This window comes from Poromitra crassiceps, assembly GCF_964638095.1.
Source record: "Poromitra crassiceps genome assembly, chromosome: 7".
Lineage (NCBI taxonomy): Eukaryota > Metazoa > Chordata > Actinopteri > Beryciformes > Melamphaidae > Poromitra > Poromitra crassiceps.
In genome coordinates, this window is record NC_139628.1 from 56,325,955 (window position 1) to 56,342,128 (window position 16,174).

The 16,174-nt window shown below is 47.0% G+C and overlaps 1 protein-coding gene across 1 annotated transcript in view; it reads right to left on the reverse strand.

Moving 5' to 3' along the window:
- svep1 (sushi, von Willebrand factor type A, EGF and pentraxin domain containing 1) overlaps positions 1-16,174 on the reverse strand; it is a gene marked incomplete at its 5' end in the record, with an annotated part of 271,175 nt that overhangs the window by 34,463 nt on the left and 220,538 nt on the right. The window contains 7 exons of the mRNA XM_083640220.1: positions 2,557-2,712; positions 5,135-5,369; positions 6,441-9,157; positions 9,785-10,460; positions 10,664-10,831; positions 12,078-12,269; positions 12,481-12,565. Coding sequence (XP_083496346.1) covers positions 2,557-2,712; positions 5,135-5,369; positions 6,441-9,157; positions 9,785-10,460; positions 10,664-10,831; positions 12,078-12,269; positions 12,481-12,565 — 4,229 coding nt within the window. The remainder of the gene's footprint in view (positions 1-2,556; positions 2,713-5,134; positions 5,370-6,440; positions 9,158-9,784; positions 10,461-10,663; positions 10,832-12,077; positions 12,270-12,480; positions 12,566-16,174) is intronic.

Genomic DNA, 16,174 nt, shown 5'->3' on the forward strand with positions numbered 1-16,174 from the left:
GTTGTGTTGTGTTGTCATTACTTCGGCAGGATATTTCAAAAATTTATGAACGCATTTGCATGAAACTGTGTAGAAATGGTAGGTCATGGGCCAACTTAGTTACAACTGATGACTTTTCACGCTGGCCTAAATGACATGGCCCATCACATTAGGCTACCATCACATGACACATGGCCCCTCACAAAAAGGTGCCTCACTCTACAGAGTGCCCTCCATGGGCGGATGATGACATGACGGGCCCCTGGGCCTGGATACATAAAGAGGGCCCCCCCCCTCACAGAGCACATGCGCACAATAATACACGAATAATAACTAAGACTGTGGGCACATGTCTGCTAACATTCCTGATGTCTGTACTAAGTGTTTGGAAGAGAAAGGTACTTCACTTCATTGTCTATATGGGGATGTTCAAAGATTCAAAACTTCTGGAGGAGTGTCATAAATTGTTTGTCAAAGATCTTTGATACTGAAGTTCCTCTTAATGTCAAACTCTGTGTGCTTGGTATCTATCCGGGGGACTTTGTGCAAACAGCAAAACAAGCTAAACTACTGGACTTCGGACTTCTTCAAGCCAGAAGAGCTATTGCACGTTGCTGGGAAGAATATGGATGCGCCATCACTAAAAATGTGGAGACAGGAACTTTCTGAATGTATTGGCCTGGAAAGACTAAGGTACATTGCTAAGGGCAAAGGGGAAGATTTAGCTCAGCTCTGGGAGCCATACATGTGTTTCATGACAGATGGAGGCGGAGCTCTGGCCTGAAGGTTTGTGATCAAAGTGTGTGAGCAATGTGGAGGAAGTGATTGATTGTGTGTGTGTGTGTGTGTGTGTGTGTGTGTGTGTGTGTGTGTGTGTGTGTGTGTGTGTGTGTGTGTGTGTGTGTGTGTGTGTGTGTGTATGTTGTAAGGCGTCTGGTCTTTAAAGTTGTATTGTTACTGTATGTTGTGTATAAGAAAAAATGACAATAAACATATTGGGGAGAAAAAAAACGAAGTCTCTGGGCCAGGTTTATCCATATATATATCCATTTATCCATATATCACATCGGGCGACTGGCCGAGGGCACCAGCCAATTTGCCTTGTTGGGGGGGCACCACTGACCACACATTCAAATTCAATTCTTTATAAGCTTCGTCATATTTTCGTTATATATTAGGCGTACTCCACGGCCGAAATTAATCTTCAATACTAAAAAAATATATGCATAATGAGAAAGAATGGTGATTGGTGTGTAGGTGACCTCCCTCCTCCTCCATCACATTTTAATGTATATCCAGGTCGACCCTGGTGAGAGAAAACATGTTCACTAGAGGAACTGCTAAGAAAAGGTAGGCTGAAATTGAAAACTACTTCCCCAAGTGTGCTCACCACAGTCAAGGCGTTGCCTGTTCACTGTGGGTGAGAGATCTTCACAATTTAAACATCTCTGTCTCTCACCCTGTCACTAACTGTAGACTAATGGTGACAGATCGTTTTCACAACTTGTGAGTGAAGAATGAACTGGTCGAGTTGATGCTTCTTGAAAGGTTTTCTCTTTGAACTGGACGTGCGGTTTGTGATGCTTATAACAACCATAATAATGGACAGACTATGCATTGCAATATATTCAGTTGGCCGCGCTGATCTGATGAGGGTCTGAAAAAATAAATGACAGAGCAGTAAGAATTTGGTGGCTTAAACAACGGAGTTGGATAGTTTTGACACCAACTTTGCCGGCTGGCGGTGTTCGAACCTTCGAGCCAATCACAGTGCTTAAAAACGAAGGATCTTATGTGGTTTCCTTTGTTTTAGATATTTTAGAGATATTTTTATAAAGCCCCATTTTTTTTTATCTCAGCTGCATAAATTAGTCATTTAAAAAGTATATAAAAAAAAAAATCATTACCTCGGACTAGTTTCAGAGGATACCGAAAGAAATGATCTATATCTCCTGAAGATATTTCTGGCAGCTAGCAAGAAGGCCATCACGAAATGCTGGCTTCAGAAGCACCGCCCCCCGGTGGATATATTTATAAACATTGTAGAACAACTGCACAGAATGGAGCAACTCACTTTTAGTCTGAGGTTACAAAAAGAAAAAGGGGAATCACTCTGGTACAAATGGACAGTTTTCCTAACTCATAGAGCGGAGATGTCTGGACCCTCTTGAGTGGGGGACAGAACGGACGATGTGGAATATCAGCCTCTTCACTGTTTCTGCCTGGAGCCTGTCTGTGGACTGTTCTGAGACAAGGGTTGTCGTGGACGTCCTGCCGGCCTCTGTGCCAGACGTTGGACATGCCTGTTAAGTGAAATGACTCCTGCTATTACCCCGTTTTACATTTACTTTTTTTCTTTTTTTTGCCAAACTATATTGTACAAAGAGATATGCTGTGTATGTTGTGACCTCTCCTGACCTCCTGTTACATGATTTTGCAAAAATGATGTAAAAATAAAAGTATTAAAAAAAAAAAAAAAAAAAAAAAAAAAACATTTTTAATATCTCCTCTGTGTCATCAATGCATTTGATCACTTTTTTAATCACTAAAAAGACAGGTTGGCACGATGATCAGCACCTTCATGTCAAAGCCAGGCAGACAGGAGTACATGACGATGTCTCCATAGTTGTAGCTGTCCCCCTCGGTGACGCCGTGGAGCAGAGGAGGAGGCTTCTCACACACCACCAGCTCACAGGAGACCGACGAGACGCTTGGAGACCAGCTTCCACCCAGCTGAGCACACACAACACAGCAGAGAAGACAGTGGAGACAGGAGAGAGAGAGAGAGAGAGAGAGACACAACACAGCAGAGAAGACAGTGGAGACAGGAGAGAGAGAGAGAGAGAGAGAGAGACACAACACAGTAGAGAAGACAGTGGAGACAGGAGAGAGAGAGAGAGAGAGACACAACACAGCAGAGAAGACAGTGGAGACAGGAGAGAGAGAGAGAGAGAGAGAGAGACACAACACAGTAGAGAAGACAGACAGTGGAGACAGGAGAGAGAGAGAGAGAGAGACACAACACAGTAGAGAAGACAGTGGAGACAGGAGAGAGAGAGAGAGAGAGACACAACACAGCAGAGAAGACAGTGGAGACAGGAGAGAGAGAGAGAGAGAGACACAACACAGCAGAGAAGACAGTGGAGACAGGAGAGAGAGAGAGAGAGAGAGACAACACAGTAGAGAAGACAGTGGAGACAGGAGAGAGAGAGAGAGACACAACACAGCAGAGAAGACAGTGGAGACAGGAGAGAGAGAGAGAGACACAACACAGCAGAGAAGACAGTGGAGACAGGAGAGAGAGAGAGAGAGAGAGACAACACAGTAGAGAAGACAGTGGAGACAGGAGAGAGAGAGAGAGAGAGAGACACAACACAGCAGAGAAGACAGTGGAGACAGGAGAGAGAGAGAGAGAGAGAGACACAACACAGCAGAGAAGACAGTGGAGACAGGAGAGAGAGAGAGAGAGAGAGACACAACACAGCAGAGAAGACAGTGGAGACAGGAGAGAGAGAGAGAGAGAGAGAGAGAGAGAGAGACACAACACAGCAGAGAAGACAGTGGAGACAGGAGAGAGAGAGAGAGAGAGAGACACAACACAGTAGAGAAGACAGACAGTGGAGACAGGAGAGAGAGAGAGAGATAGAGAGAGCTTCAGAGACATAGGGCTTTTGCTATTGGCACTTTGAGCCGTGCCGAGTGGAGCCACGCCGCGCTGCTTTTGCGTTTCCATTACCAGTTTAAACACGTCGAGCTGTGCCGCACCGCGCCCACGATGGACCTTCTCCGGACCCGCCTCCAAGCGGCCTGTCGTGGCGTCTCGCCAACCGCGGCCGACCCGCGACGACCCCCCTTCTGCCTTCCCGCCGTCAAACGAGCGTGCGCTGCGAGCGGTTGCGAGACTCAACTCATGTCTGTGCTGGAGACCAGAGAAAGACGTTTTAAAATACTCTTGTGTGTTCACTACTTTGAAAGACGTTTTAAAAGACTGTGGCTTGAAGTTGAGCTTCTCTCCTGTGTCTCGCTTTTTGTATTTTCAGTTATCTCCTTTATTTGACCGTTTCCTGATCACCTTCAGCCATATCGGAGCCGTGTTGTTTAATGACAACATATCCTGCCAATGCTTCACATTAAAAGCCTTCCATTGACAAACCAATGGAAGGCTTTTTATTGTGAACAGCCTGCTGCTTTTCAACTGTAGTGTAACATCATCATCATCATCATCATCATCATCATCATCATCTTGTTGTAATGGAAAGGCAAATGCCACGCCCAGAGCAATCTAGAGAGAGAGTGGCGTCAGCGGAGGACCAAAATGCGTGACTCATTAGCCAATGAACAGCCAGGAAGGAGTCCCGCGCTACTTTTGAATGCTAAAATAAAGCTGATAATTGACAATTTGATTAAAAAAAAAAAACTTTCAAAGTACAACACAAACTGTCTATTTTGCTGTAACTCGACAGCGCTGCTTAATCCAGGACCTTACTTCCTGGAACTCTTGAGAGTAAAAAAAACTGGTCCATTGGAGTGAATGGAGATGTGGCGACTCTTCTATATAGACGGCTCTGGCCACGACGAGACGAGCCAGGCCAGCACATGTGTGTGAAAAAGCCCTAAATAGGAAGTAAGTATAAGTAGTCAATAAGTGTAAGTTGAGTTTGGGGATTTTGCTTTTCTTTTTCTGTTCATCGGTTTCCGAGCTACTAAACATATAAATGATGAAACATTTGCTGTGGTGTATTTCTACAGAAGGGATTTTTTTTTGTAAAGCGCATGACTGAAAGTGATGAGCCACAGTATTTCAAACTGTGGTTAAACTTTCACATTTCTAAAATAAAATCTGCACTTCTCCAAATCTTTATTTTTGTGTTTCATAATCCAACTGACTGCATTACTTAAACTAGCAGGCCACAAGTTCTTTTACATGCATTATTATAGTGTGACATTCAGTTGTATTGAGACATTATTTAACAAGGTAACTGCATTACAATTAACCCATTGATACCTGATGCAGCATTTGTGTGTGTATCCCTTTAAGACCGCGAACCGTCTTAAAGGGATACACACACAAATGAGGGATACACACGCAAATGCTGCATCAGGTATCTATGGGTTAAGAATCTCAGAGATGAAAACTCATCCATCAATATCCTACCTGGCACTCAGCCAGCGTTGAGCCCTGCAGGTAGAAGCCAGGAGGGCAGGACAGAGTGAGGGTGCCCCCGACGGGAGTCAGCTGCTCCCCGTTGACCACCAGGTGGGTGATGGAGAGGTTGGTGGGTAGCAGGCAGGGGGTGGGGCGGCACCGGACGCTGTGCTTGGACCAGGTACGATCACTCTGGCAGGACAGAGAGGCCGTTTGTGTGGCTAGTTCATACCCATCGTCACACCTGGAGAGCAAGAGGGGGAATAAAAACAATGGTCCTATTTACCTGTATGTGATTTGATAACCCATACAATAATAACAATGGTCATATTTACCTGTATGTGACTTGATAACCCATACAATAATAACAATGGTCATATTTACCTGTATGTGATTTGATAACCCATACAATAATAACAATGATCATATTTACCTGTATGTGATTTGATAACCCATACAATAATAACAATGGTCATATTTACCTGTATGTGATTTGATAACCCATACAATAATAACAATGATCATATTTACCTGTATGTGATTTGATAACCCATACAATAATAACAATGGTCATATTTACCTGTATGTGATTTGATAACCCATACAATAATAACAATGGTCATATTTACCTGTATGTGATTTGATAACCCATACAATAATAACAATGATCATATTTACCTGTATGTGATTTGATAACCCATACAATAATAACAATGGTCATATTTACCTGTATGTGATTTGATAACCCATACAATAATAACAATGGTCATATTTACCTGTATGTGACTTGATAACCCATACAATAATAACAATGGTCATATTTACCTGTATGTGACTTGATAACCCATACAATAATAACAATGGTCATATTTACCTTTATGTGATTTGATAACCCATACAATAATAACAATGATCATATTTACCTGTATGTGATTTGATAACCCATACAATAATAACAATGGTCATATTTACCTGTATGTGATTTGATAACCCATACAATAATAACAATGGTCATATTTACCTGTATGTGACTTGATAACCCATACAATAATAACAATGATCATATTTACCTGTATGTGATTTGATAACCCATACAATAATAACAATGGTCATATTTACCTGTATGTGACTTGATAACCCATACAATAATAACAATGGTCATATTTACCTGTATGTGATTTGATAACCCATACAATAATAACAATGGTCATATTTACCTGTATGTGACTTGATAACCCATACAATAATAACAATGGTCATATTTACCTGTATGTGACTTGATAACCCATACAATAATAACAATGATCACATGTACCTGTATGTGACTTGGCTGGGGAAGGTGAAGGTGTCTCCCACCACCTGAGCGTGGGTGACAGACGGAGGTGTTCCACAGCTCACAGGGTCACAGCTGATCCTGGGGTCCCCCCACCTGCCGTCGCGTCCACAGGAGAGGTGTGGGTAGCCTCTCCCCTGGAACCCGGGTCGGCACTTGTATATGACCGTGTCTAAGAAGGTGGTACTGCCGCCCTGCAGGACGGCGTTGGGAACCGCAGGCGGGGCGACAGTGCACCTCCCCCGGCCACACACAGGCACCCCGGGGCTCCACACGCCTCCCTTCTCGCACAGCGACTGAGAGGGACCCAGGAGCTTGTGGCCTTCGTCGCACCGGAAGCTCACGGTGTCTCCGCAGGCGTGGTGGTCGCCGCCACGGCCCAGAAGAACCGTGCCGAACTTCAGCGCGGGCGGGGCGCAGACGCAGGGCTGGCACTGGGGCACGGTGCCCTCCCAGAGCCCCCGGGCGGAGCAGCGCAGCACAGGATCTCCCAGCGACTCGTAGCCGTCGAAACAGACGTACTCCACCACGTCGTCGTAGTCGAAGCTGGAGCCGTTCAGGAAGCCGTGGCTGATGTCCTCAGGCGGGTCGCAGCTGATGATGTCACAGCGAGGCGCCGGTTTGTCCCACAGTCCGTCCGCTTGACAAACACGCGTGGCGGCGGCGGCGTCCCCGTTGAGGTTGTAGCCCTCGTCACACTCGTACCTCACCTGGCCGCTGAAGCCAAAGTCTGATCCCAACATGCGGCCGTTGGGCAGTGGCGAGGGTTTGCCACAGTGGGCAGGTACACAGGTAGGAGACTTATGGCTCCAGGTGCCATCAGCCTGGCAAACACCCACAGCTTTCCCCTTCAAGAGGAACCCAGGACGGCAGCTCAGTTCTATCTCATGACTATAGGTGAACTCCTCCCCTTTAACGGTGATATCAGCGGGGACTTCAGGGGGACCGCACGACACGGGCTCGCACCGCGGCTTCTGCCCGTCCCACTTCCCATCGGCTTGGCAGGCGATCGTGTCGCCGCCCTTGAGGACAAACCCAGAACTGCACTCGTAGTGCAGAACCTCGGGGTAAACGAAACCCCCGTGAGCGGTGCCGTTAGCGAGGGCCCCCGGGTCGCCGCAGGACACGGGCCGACAGACCGGCGCGTCGTCGGTCCACAGTCGGCCCGACACACACTGCCTCACGGGCGCCCCCTGCAGCTCGTATCCGTCCCGACACGCATACTTGACCAGACTGCCCAGGGAGGTGTCGGTCACGTTCACCCAGCCGTGCGTCGGACTAGGTGGCGTTTCACACTCGGCGGGGACGCACGACGGGGACGTCCCGTTCCAGCCGCCGTCCTCCTGACACACCAAGGTGGTGGCGCTCGTCAGATCGTAACCTTTGTGACAACGGTACGTGATCAGCGCCCCCTGGAGGAAGCTCAGGTCCACGGGTGAGCCACGATCCACCATCACCCTAACATAGTCCCCAAAGTCAATATGAGGAGGCAGGCCACAGTCCGAGGGAACGCAGACCGGGTCAGAACTGGACCAGCCAAACTCTTCGCAGGTCACGTGGTTCTGACCCACTAGTTGGAAGCCGGGGAAACAGCTGTAGAAGATAGTGACGCCGAATCGATGGTCCAGGCCCTCTACGAAACCGTTCTCAATGGGTTTGGGCGGAGTGCAGGATATCTGCACACAGACAGGGGGCGCCATGTCCCACTCGCCGTCAGCGCGGCACTTCAGACTCTCTGCACCTTGGAGGCGGTAACCACGGCGACAGGAGTAGGTGGCCCCGTGTCCGAACTGGAGTTTTGTATACGTCACTTTGCCGTTGTCCATCGCTTTAGGGACGGCACATTCGATCGGGCGGCATGAAGGCACCCCTCCGATCCAGAGTCCGCTCTCTCCACAGAGCACAGTGGAGTTTCCCGACAGGTTATATCCAGGCTTACAGCTGTAGAGTGCTGTGCTGAGGTACATCAGACCCTGCACGTCCACGATACCGTTAGAAATCTCCACAGGCTGAGGGCATTCTACCGGGATGCATTCTGGGTAAGGGCTGCTCCATTGCCCATTGGCTAGACAAGAAACGGAGCCCTCTTTCTTTAGAGTGAAGCCGTCCATGCAGGAGTAGGTCACCACCGAGCCAAAGTAGGACTGGACTGAAGAAGCCTTGGATGATGGAGGACCGCCGAACGTCACCTCCGGGGGCGGCAAGCAGAACACCTGCTTGCACACGGGGAAGGTGTCGTTCCACTCCTGCGAGGGCGTGCAGCGGAGGATCCGGGCGCCGTGGAGGACGTAGCCATCTTCACAGGACAGCTCCACCGTTCCCGAGTCGGAATCCAGGCCCTTCAACACCAGGTGGTTCTCCTCCAGCGGCGGTTCGGGGCACTGGACCGGCGAGCAGCGCGGACGCCTCGTCTTGTCCCACTTGCCGTACTTCAGACAGGTCCACACGGCGTCCCCGGCCAGCTCGTAGCCCTCGTCGCAGACGTACTGCACTTTGCGTCCCACCTCGAACGCGCTGGAGCCCCTGTAGTGGCCGTGGACGATGTCGGGAGGAGGGTCGCAGGTGAGCAGGACACAGGAGGGAGGGTCGTTGTTGGACCACTGGCGGTTGGCCTGGCAAACTCGCTCCGGACGACCGAGCAGTCTGTAGCCTGCATTACAGGCGTACGTCACCCTGCTGTTGAAGATCCGGCTTTTGCTCTGCAGCGGGAGAAACACAAGACGAGTCTCAGAACAATTTGAATGAGCTTTTTTCCCCTCAAATTATTCTCAGTCATTTTACAGAACAGATTGCTGCTGATGCTGAACATTTGCCTAATTTTTCATTTTATCATCGAGGCCATGGACATTTGAAATGATAAAATAAGGTTTTCACATTTCAAGGCTACAAGAGATCACGGAAATTACTCAACACTGAATATGTACAGTATGTATTCCCAATCTGTTTTGATTCTCATAAGAATGAGGCCATTTACACCTGTCGTTAACATGCGTTTTCTGCCATCAGATTGCATCAGATTGCAATCTGATGGCAGAAATGGTTGTCCTCTCAATCCGCATAAAGTTGCTGTATCCAGATTGAGAGGACACATTGCATTTACACTTGTGTTCAATGTGTACACACAATGCATCCCTGACCACCTCCGGAGGTGGTTTGGCCGATCAGACTGCAATCCGTCTTCAATGCGTTTTGGGTTTGCGTTTACACCTGTACTTTCAAGTGATAAAACACAATCTGACTGCAATCGGATCACAGAAAACGCATGTTAGTGCCAGGTGTAAATGGCCTCAATGGGTTCATGTGTCAACGTGGCGCCCGTACTGTACCTGGATGATTCCATTCCTGAGTGGCGGGGGGCTGGAGCAGGACACAGGTACACAGGTAGGCAGAAGCCCCCCCCACTCTCCGTTGGCCTTACAAGTCCTCCTCTTCTCCCCTCGGATCAGGAAGCCTTTATCACAGCTGTACGCCACCATGGCTCCAAAACTATAGTTAGTCCCGCTCACGTAGCCGCGCTCGACGCCCTCGGGCCTGGAGCACCTGACCGGCACACAGCCGACGTGATAGGGCGAAGGATCCCACTCTCCTCCCATCATGCACCTCAGCGTCGCCGTGGTGTTGAGCATGAAGCCCTCCTCACACTTATAGCTCACTTCAGTGTTGCTGGCATATTTAGGCTTGTTGACCGAGTCCAGAATAGCGTGCGGGAGGTCAGGCGGACGTTGGCAAAAATTTGCAATGCAGCGAGGGAGGGCCTCCAGTCCATCGGGGGGCGCCCACACACCCTGGGCGTTGCACACCATCTTAGAGTTGTTGCCGGCGGTGTAGCCGTCGGTGCAGTAGTAGTTGGCGGTGTCTCCGAACAGCTGGTGGCTCTCGTAGGGCTCGGCGTGGTCGATGGCGGGCGGGGGGCCACAGGAGCGGGGGACGCACTGGGCGGAGCTGTCACTCCATTGGCCGCTTGGCAGACATTCTCTGGTCTCTGGGCCAATCAGAGTGTAGCTGAAGGCGAAGGAGACCAACAGAAATAGAGGATGTAAGAAATCACTGCACAACATAAGCACAGCGCTGAAAAATAGGTAGTTTCAGCCAAGCAATCTGATTGGTCAAAGATATTTTTGAAGATAATTCCTATAAAGCATGGCTAGCAACCAGGGATCTATTTAGGAATCTTATTCGATTAATTTGACTTTAAGCAGATTTACCCTTCTTTGCAGACATAGTGCACCTTGTTTCCCAGCTCATGGTTCTCTCCTACGGTCATGGCGTCCGTCAGCGCCGGAGGGTCGCTGCACAGGACGCTGGCACAGCGGGGGGGCGGCGTGCTCCACTCGCCAGTCGCTTCACAAAGCACCTCCATGGAGCCCTGTGGTCTTCACAGCAACACACAGTCAGCCACACCCCTTATGGACTCAACACTAACCACAGCAACACACTACTTGGGGGACATTCACACCAAAAGCGTTTTCTTCAGTCAGAAACGCTATGAAAATCATGTTCAGCGCGCTTTCCATTGTGCACAAAACACAGCGCACGGAGCGTTTTTTTTTTTGTTTTCCCCTGTAGTCGCGTGCAGTACAGATCAGAACACAACGACCACACGGACGGTAGCCAGCTGGTTTTGTTTGTTTGATGTTGTTCACTGTCAACACGAAAGCCAGATTATTGCCAATTCTGGCAGCAGCCGAGGTTGAAAATCTCTCGGGAGGAGAAAAGGTAGGAGGAGTGAAAAAGACGAGCAGAGCGCTTTTCCTCTAATGTTCAACCTTTTTCAGCTTTAAAACGCCCACAGCGCTCCTCCAAAAACAACAGACGCCACCAGCGCTGAAACGCCAGGTGCGTTCATTAAAAGAGGAGCACGTCGTCTAGCGCGTCCCTACATAGAGAATGAATTGCAGAAAGACGCTGGCAGCTCCAAAAACGCTTTTGGTGTGAATGTCCCCTTAGTGTACACAGCCACACCCCTTATGGACTCAACACTAACTCATAGTTACATAGCGTCACTCAGATTTATAGCAGAAGACTTGTGAAAACAAACCCCGATGACAAGTGTCACACAAAGTCCACATTGTCACTTGAGCTGAGGTGAAACCTGTACTGTATTGTTCTATAGTCCTGATTCAATGACACATTTTGTGAAATTTCTTTCACCAAACAACACACTACTAGAGTACTCTGGTGTGAGCAGCACCAAACAACACACTACTAGAGTACTCTGGTGTGAGCAGCACCAAACAACACACTACTAGAGTACTCTGGTGTGAGCAGAGACAAACAACACACTACTAGAGTACTCTGGTGTGAGCAGCACCAAACAACACACTACTAGAGTACTCTGGTGTGAGCAGAGACAAACAACACACTACTAGAGTACTCTGGTGTGAGCAGCACCAAACAACACACTACTAGAGTACTCTGGTGTGAGCAGAGACAAACAACACACTACTAGAGTACTCTGGTGTGAGCAGAGACAAACAACACACTACTAGAGTACTCTGGTGTGAGCAGAGAAAGTATTTGAAAGTCAACATATGTCTATGAATTATTTGGAGCAAATATTTGACCCCGTTGGATCTGTGGCCACCAACAACAGTCACCTGTTCTTATGAGCTGACATACCTGTATCCCTCAGTGCAGGTGTATGTGGCAGTGGACAGGTATGTGTTTGCTTTGAGGGTGTAGTCGGCATGCTCGACAAGCGGAGGCCCCCCGCAGGTCACCGGCTGACAGACAGGTGGCGTCCCACTCCACCTCAGACTGGTCAGACACTGGAACTCATATGGGACTTGAGGCAAGAAGCCATTCATACAACTGAGGTGGAGCAAAGAGGGTCGGGGGGGATACAGATGGGGAGAAAAAATGCAAGTTAACCTGTGAACTTAGCTGTTGATCGCTATGTTGAAACTAATATGAGGTATTTTCTGCAGTCATGATTTTCTCAGTAGGTGGCACTGGACATGCACACAATAAATCCGTCAGGTGACTATCTTCTCATAGTGTTGTAAGGGGGTGCAAACGATACCTGAAAGTCACCTTGCTTCCATATGTGAAGTTGGTTCCCTTCATGACAGAGTTCTCTGGGACAGATGGCTTTGGACAGGAGAGAGCTGAAGAGGAACATCAAGGAGATGATTAGTTACTGCAGCTTTCCATCATCTTAACCCATTGATACCTGATGCAGCATTTGTGTGTGTATCCCTTTAAGACCGTGAACCGTATCCTTAAAGGGATACACACACAAATTAGGGATATACACGCAAATGCTGCATCAGATATCAATGGGTTAATACTGTAATGAAACCTTTAAATGTTGGGAAAGGGCCATCTTTATTATATTATTTTAAACTTGAGAGTAGGACTTTTAATAAACACATGATTTCATGTTTGCCTCCCTGTTTTAAGGATCAGTGGAAAGTCAACAAGCGCAACTCTGTGGTTGAGATTATAAATAGTAGCCTCTCCTCAGGTGTGGTACCTGCAAATTTAAAACATGCAGTTGTGCAGCCACTGATTAAAAAGCCGAGCCTGGATCCTGCACCATTATCCAACTACAGGCCTATATCTAAGCTCCCCTTTATCTCAAAAATCCTTGAGAAAACAGTGTACAATCAGCTAACGGCCTTTTTAAATGAACATAACATCCTTGAAGTTTTCCAATCCGGTTTTAAATCCCTCCACAGTACTGAATCTGCGCTTTTAAGAGTTTTTAATGATATCTTTTTAGCTACCGATTCTGGTGAATGCGTTGTCCTTGTGCTTTTAGATTTAACAGCTGCCTTTGATACAGTGGACCACGAAATCCTGATTTCCCGCCTGGAGCAGTGGGTGGGCATCAAGGGCATAGCCCTGGACTGGTTCAAGTCCTACCTAGCAGACCGATCCTTTTGTGTAAGCCTTGAAGACTTTGTGTCTTCCACTGCCCCTCTCCTGTATGGGGTCCCACAGGGCTCAATATTAGGCGCTGTCCTTTTTTCTCTCTATCTCCTGCCGCTAGGTTCTATACTCAGGAAGCATGGAATTGCCTTCCATTGCTATGCAGACGACAGTCAGATATATGTTCCCCTAAAGAAATCTGACTCCTTCTCCATCCAGCCACTGCTCAAATGTCTCGAAGACATCAAGGCTTGGATGGCTTTAAACTTTTTAAATTTTAATGACAAAAAAACAGAGGTCATGGTGTTTGGTGGCTCCTCGGTGACCCCCCTGGTTGAGTTGGGTCCTTTGGCCCAGTACGCTAAACCCATTGTAAAAAACCTAGGGATCAAAATTGATTATGATTTAAAACTGGATAGCCAGATTAAGGCAGTGGTTAAATCCAGCTTTTTTCAGCTAAGACAGCTTGCCAAAATAAAACCCATGCTCCAGAGGCAGCATTTTGAGGCTGTCATCCATGCCTTTGTCACCACCCGGCTGGATTACTGTAATGCACTTTATGTTGGGGTTAGTGGATCTTCCGTGGCTCGCCTCCAGCTTGTACAGAACGCCGCTGCGCGTCTTTTAACTGGCACACGGAAGCACGAGCACATTTCCCCCATTTTAGCCTCACGACACTGGCTGCCCGTGCATTTTAGAATTAATTTTAAAGTTCTTTTATTTGCTTTTAAAGCCCTAAACGGCCTCGCCCCCCCCTACCTCTCTGAGCTGCTGCACGTTCACGCACCTTCCCGCTCCCTCAGGTCAGCTGACCAGCTGCTCCTGGCAGTGCCTAAAACCAGGCGTAAACTCAGAGGGGATCGCGCTTTCTCTGCAGTGGCTCCGAAACTATGGAATGCCCTACCGCTGCAGATTAGGCAGGCCTCCTCACTGTCCCACTTTAAAGGCCTCCTCAAAACACACTTTTACTCCTTGGCCTTCGCTGCCATGTAGGATGCTGATTTTATGACCCATGAGTTGCTTTTATATTTTGTCTTTGTTTTTGTTTTGTTTTTTATGCCTTTTATTGATTTTGCTTTTATATATTTTACGCAATGTCTTTTATTATGTTTTATTCATTTTATTCATTTTATTCATTTTAGTAATTTTGTTTCATTTTATTTCATTTTATTCATTTTACTCTTTTTATTCCTTTTATTCATTCTATCATTTTATTGATTTGATCTGATTTAATTGATTTATTGTTTTTAGCTGATTGCTCTTCAGTACCCTGTACAGCACTTTGGTCCTCCTCTGGTTGTTTTAAAGCGCTTTATAAATAAAGTTGGATTGGATGGATTGGATTGTTCAAAACTGATCATAGAATTTGAATTAATTCAATTGAAGTTCTGTGTGCTCATCACTTATTGACTGTAGAAGAACAGTTATATGCATTCAGTGTATTTAGTGTCTATATGTTTGCAGAGTGAAAAAGTACTCAATCCTTCATGCAACTCGTTTACCAGACCTTTGCGCTCCATTCCTGTCTTTATCAGCCAGTCAAAAGGTGTACATGTTTTTGTACACTATGGTAGTACGAATTGTTACACCCTCTCTCATCGTTGTATTTGCACTGAAAATCATACTGCTCACTATTCAGAGAACTTGCATTTGTCACTGCTGTGAACTTCTCTCTGTGCCGCACGCTAATAAAACAACCTTTTAATTTAGAAGAAGATTATTTTGAAAAGAAAAAACAGATTTCAAAACAAATTAAAGTTGTATGACCCCCTCCTCTAAAGCCAAAATAAAAAACACAAGTCCCTCCCCAGTGCTCAAAAACGTATTTGACACCCCTCCCCCGTTTTGCGCCATACCCCCCCCCCCCCCCTAAGATAAATAACGAACAGTCCCTCACTTGTAAAAGCAAACAGTCTGCTCGCTAATGGATTTCACAACAACAGAAATTATCTCTGCCTGTCGCAAACAAGAAAATTATGCTAAAGGGGATTTTAACAGTTTCAGCACAGTAGTGTTTAAAGATTTTGGGTGGTGACTTTCACTTGCACACAGCTTACGTTCAGTATCACATGGACTCATAACATTAGTTGGCCTTCGGTCTCACAACGGCACAGCCAATAATATGGGCTGATGACAGCAGAAAGGGCTCGCTCTGCAGTCGATGAACGAGTTAGTTCCTCTCTCTCTCTCTCTGATGGAGAGAATGTGGCGGAGGGCCAAGATGGAGGTGCTCTCTCTGATGGAGACAATGTGGCGGAGGGCCAAGATGGAGGTGCTGCGGTGGTCAGCCCTTTCAGCCTGCTACATAGTGTTAGACAAAGAGACAGCTGTCTATATAATCAGCATGTGTAGGGCAATCGCATACGTGTGTGTGTGTGTGTGTGTGTGTGTGTCTCCGTGCACGCTTGTGTCTCGTTTCCCTGTTGTGTGTAAGTGGAAAGTGTGTGTTTGTGATTGTGTGTATCAGGACTTCTAATATCTGTATAATAATGAGAGACTATGAAGATCTAAGCATGTAGTATTTCTTTGCTCGTTACTCAGTGCCTATTGGCCATTTTAATTCCTCTGCCTGAACACTGTGATGAGGGAGCTCTTTTATGACATAGATAGAATAAAGAGTTGTTCGACAGACATAATAGCAATGAATCCATGTCCACTGAGGTTTGAATACCTCACTGTGTGCTGTTATAAAAGCTGCTGAGAATGGGATTGCTGCAAACGCAGAAGCAGGAAAATACCAATATTTGAAATATTTACCACCTGACCCATTTGTTGTAAGCTATAAGGAGGATGACACCTATTTGAATAGGAATATATGTATAATATGTATATGGCCTCAATTT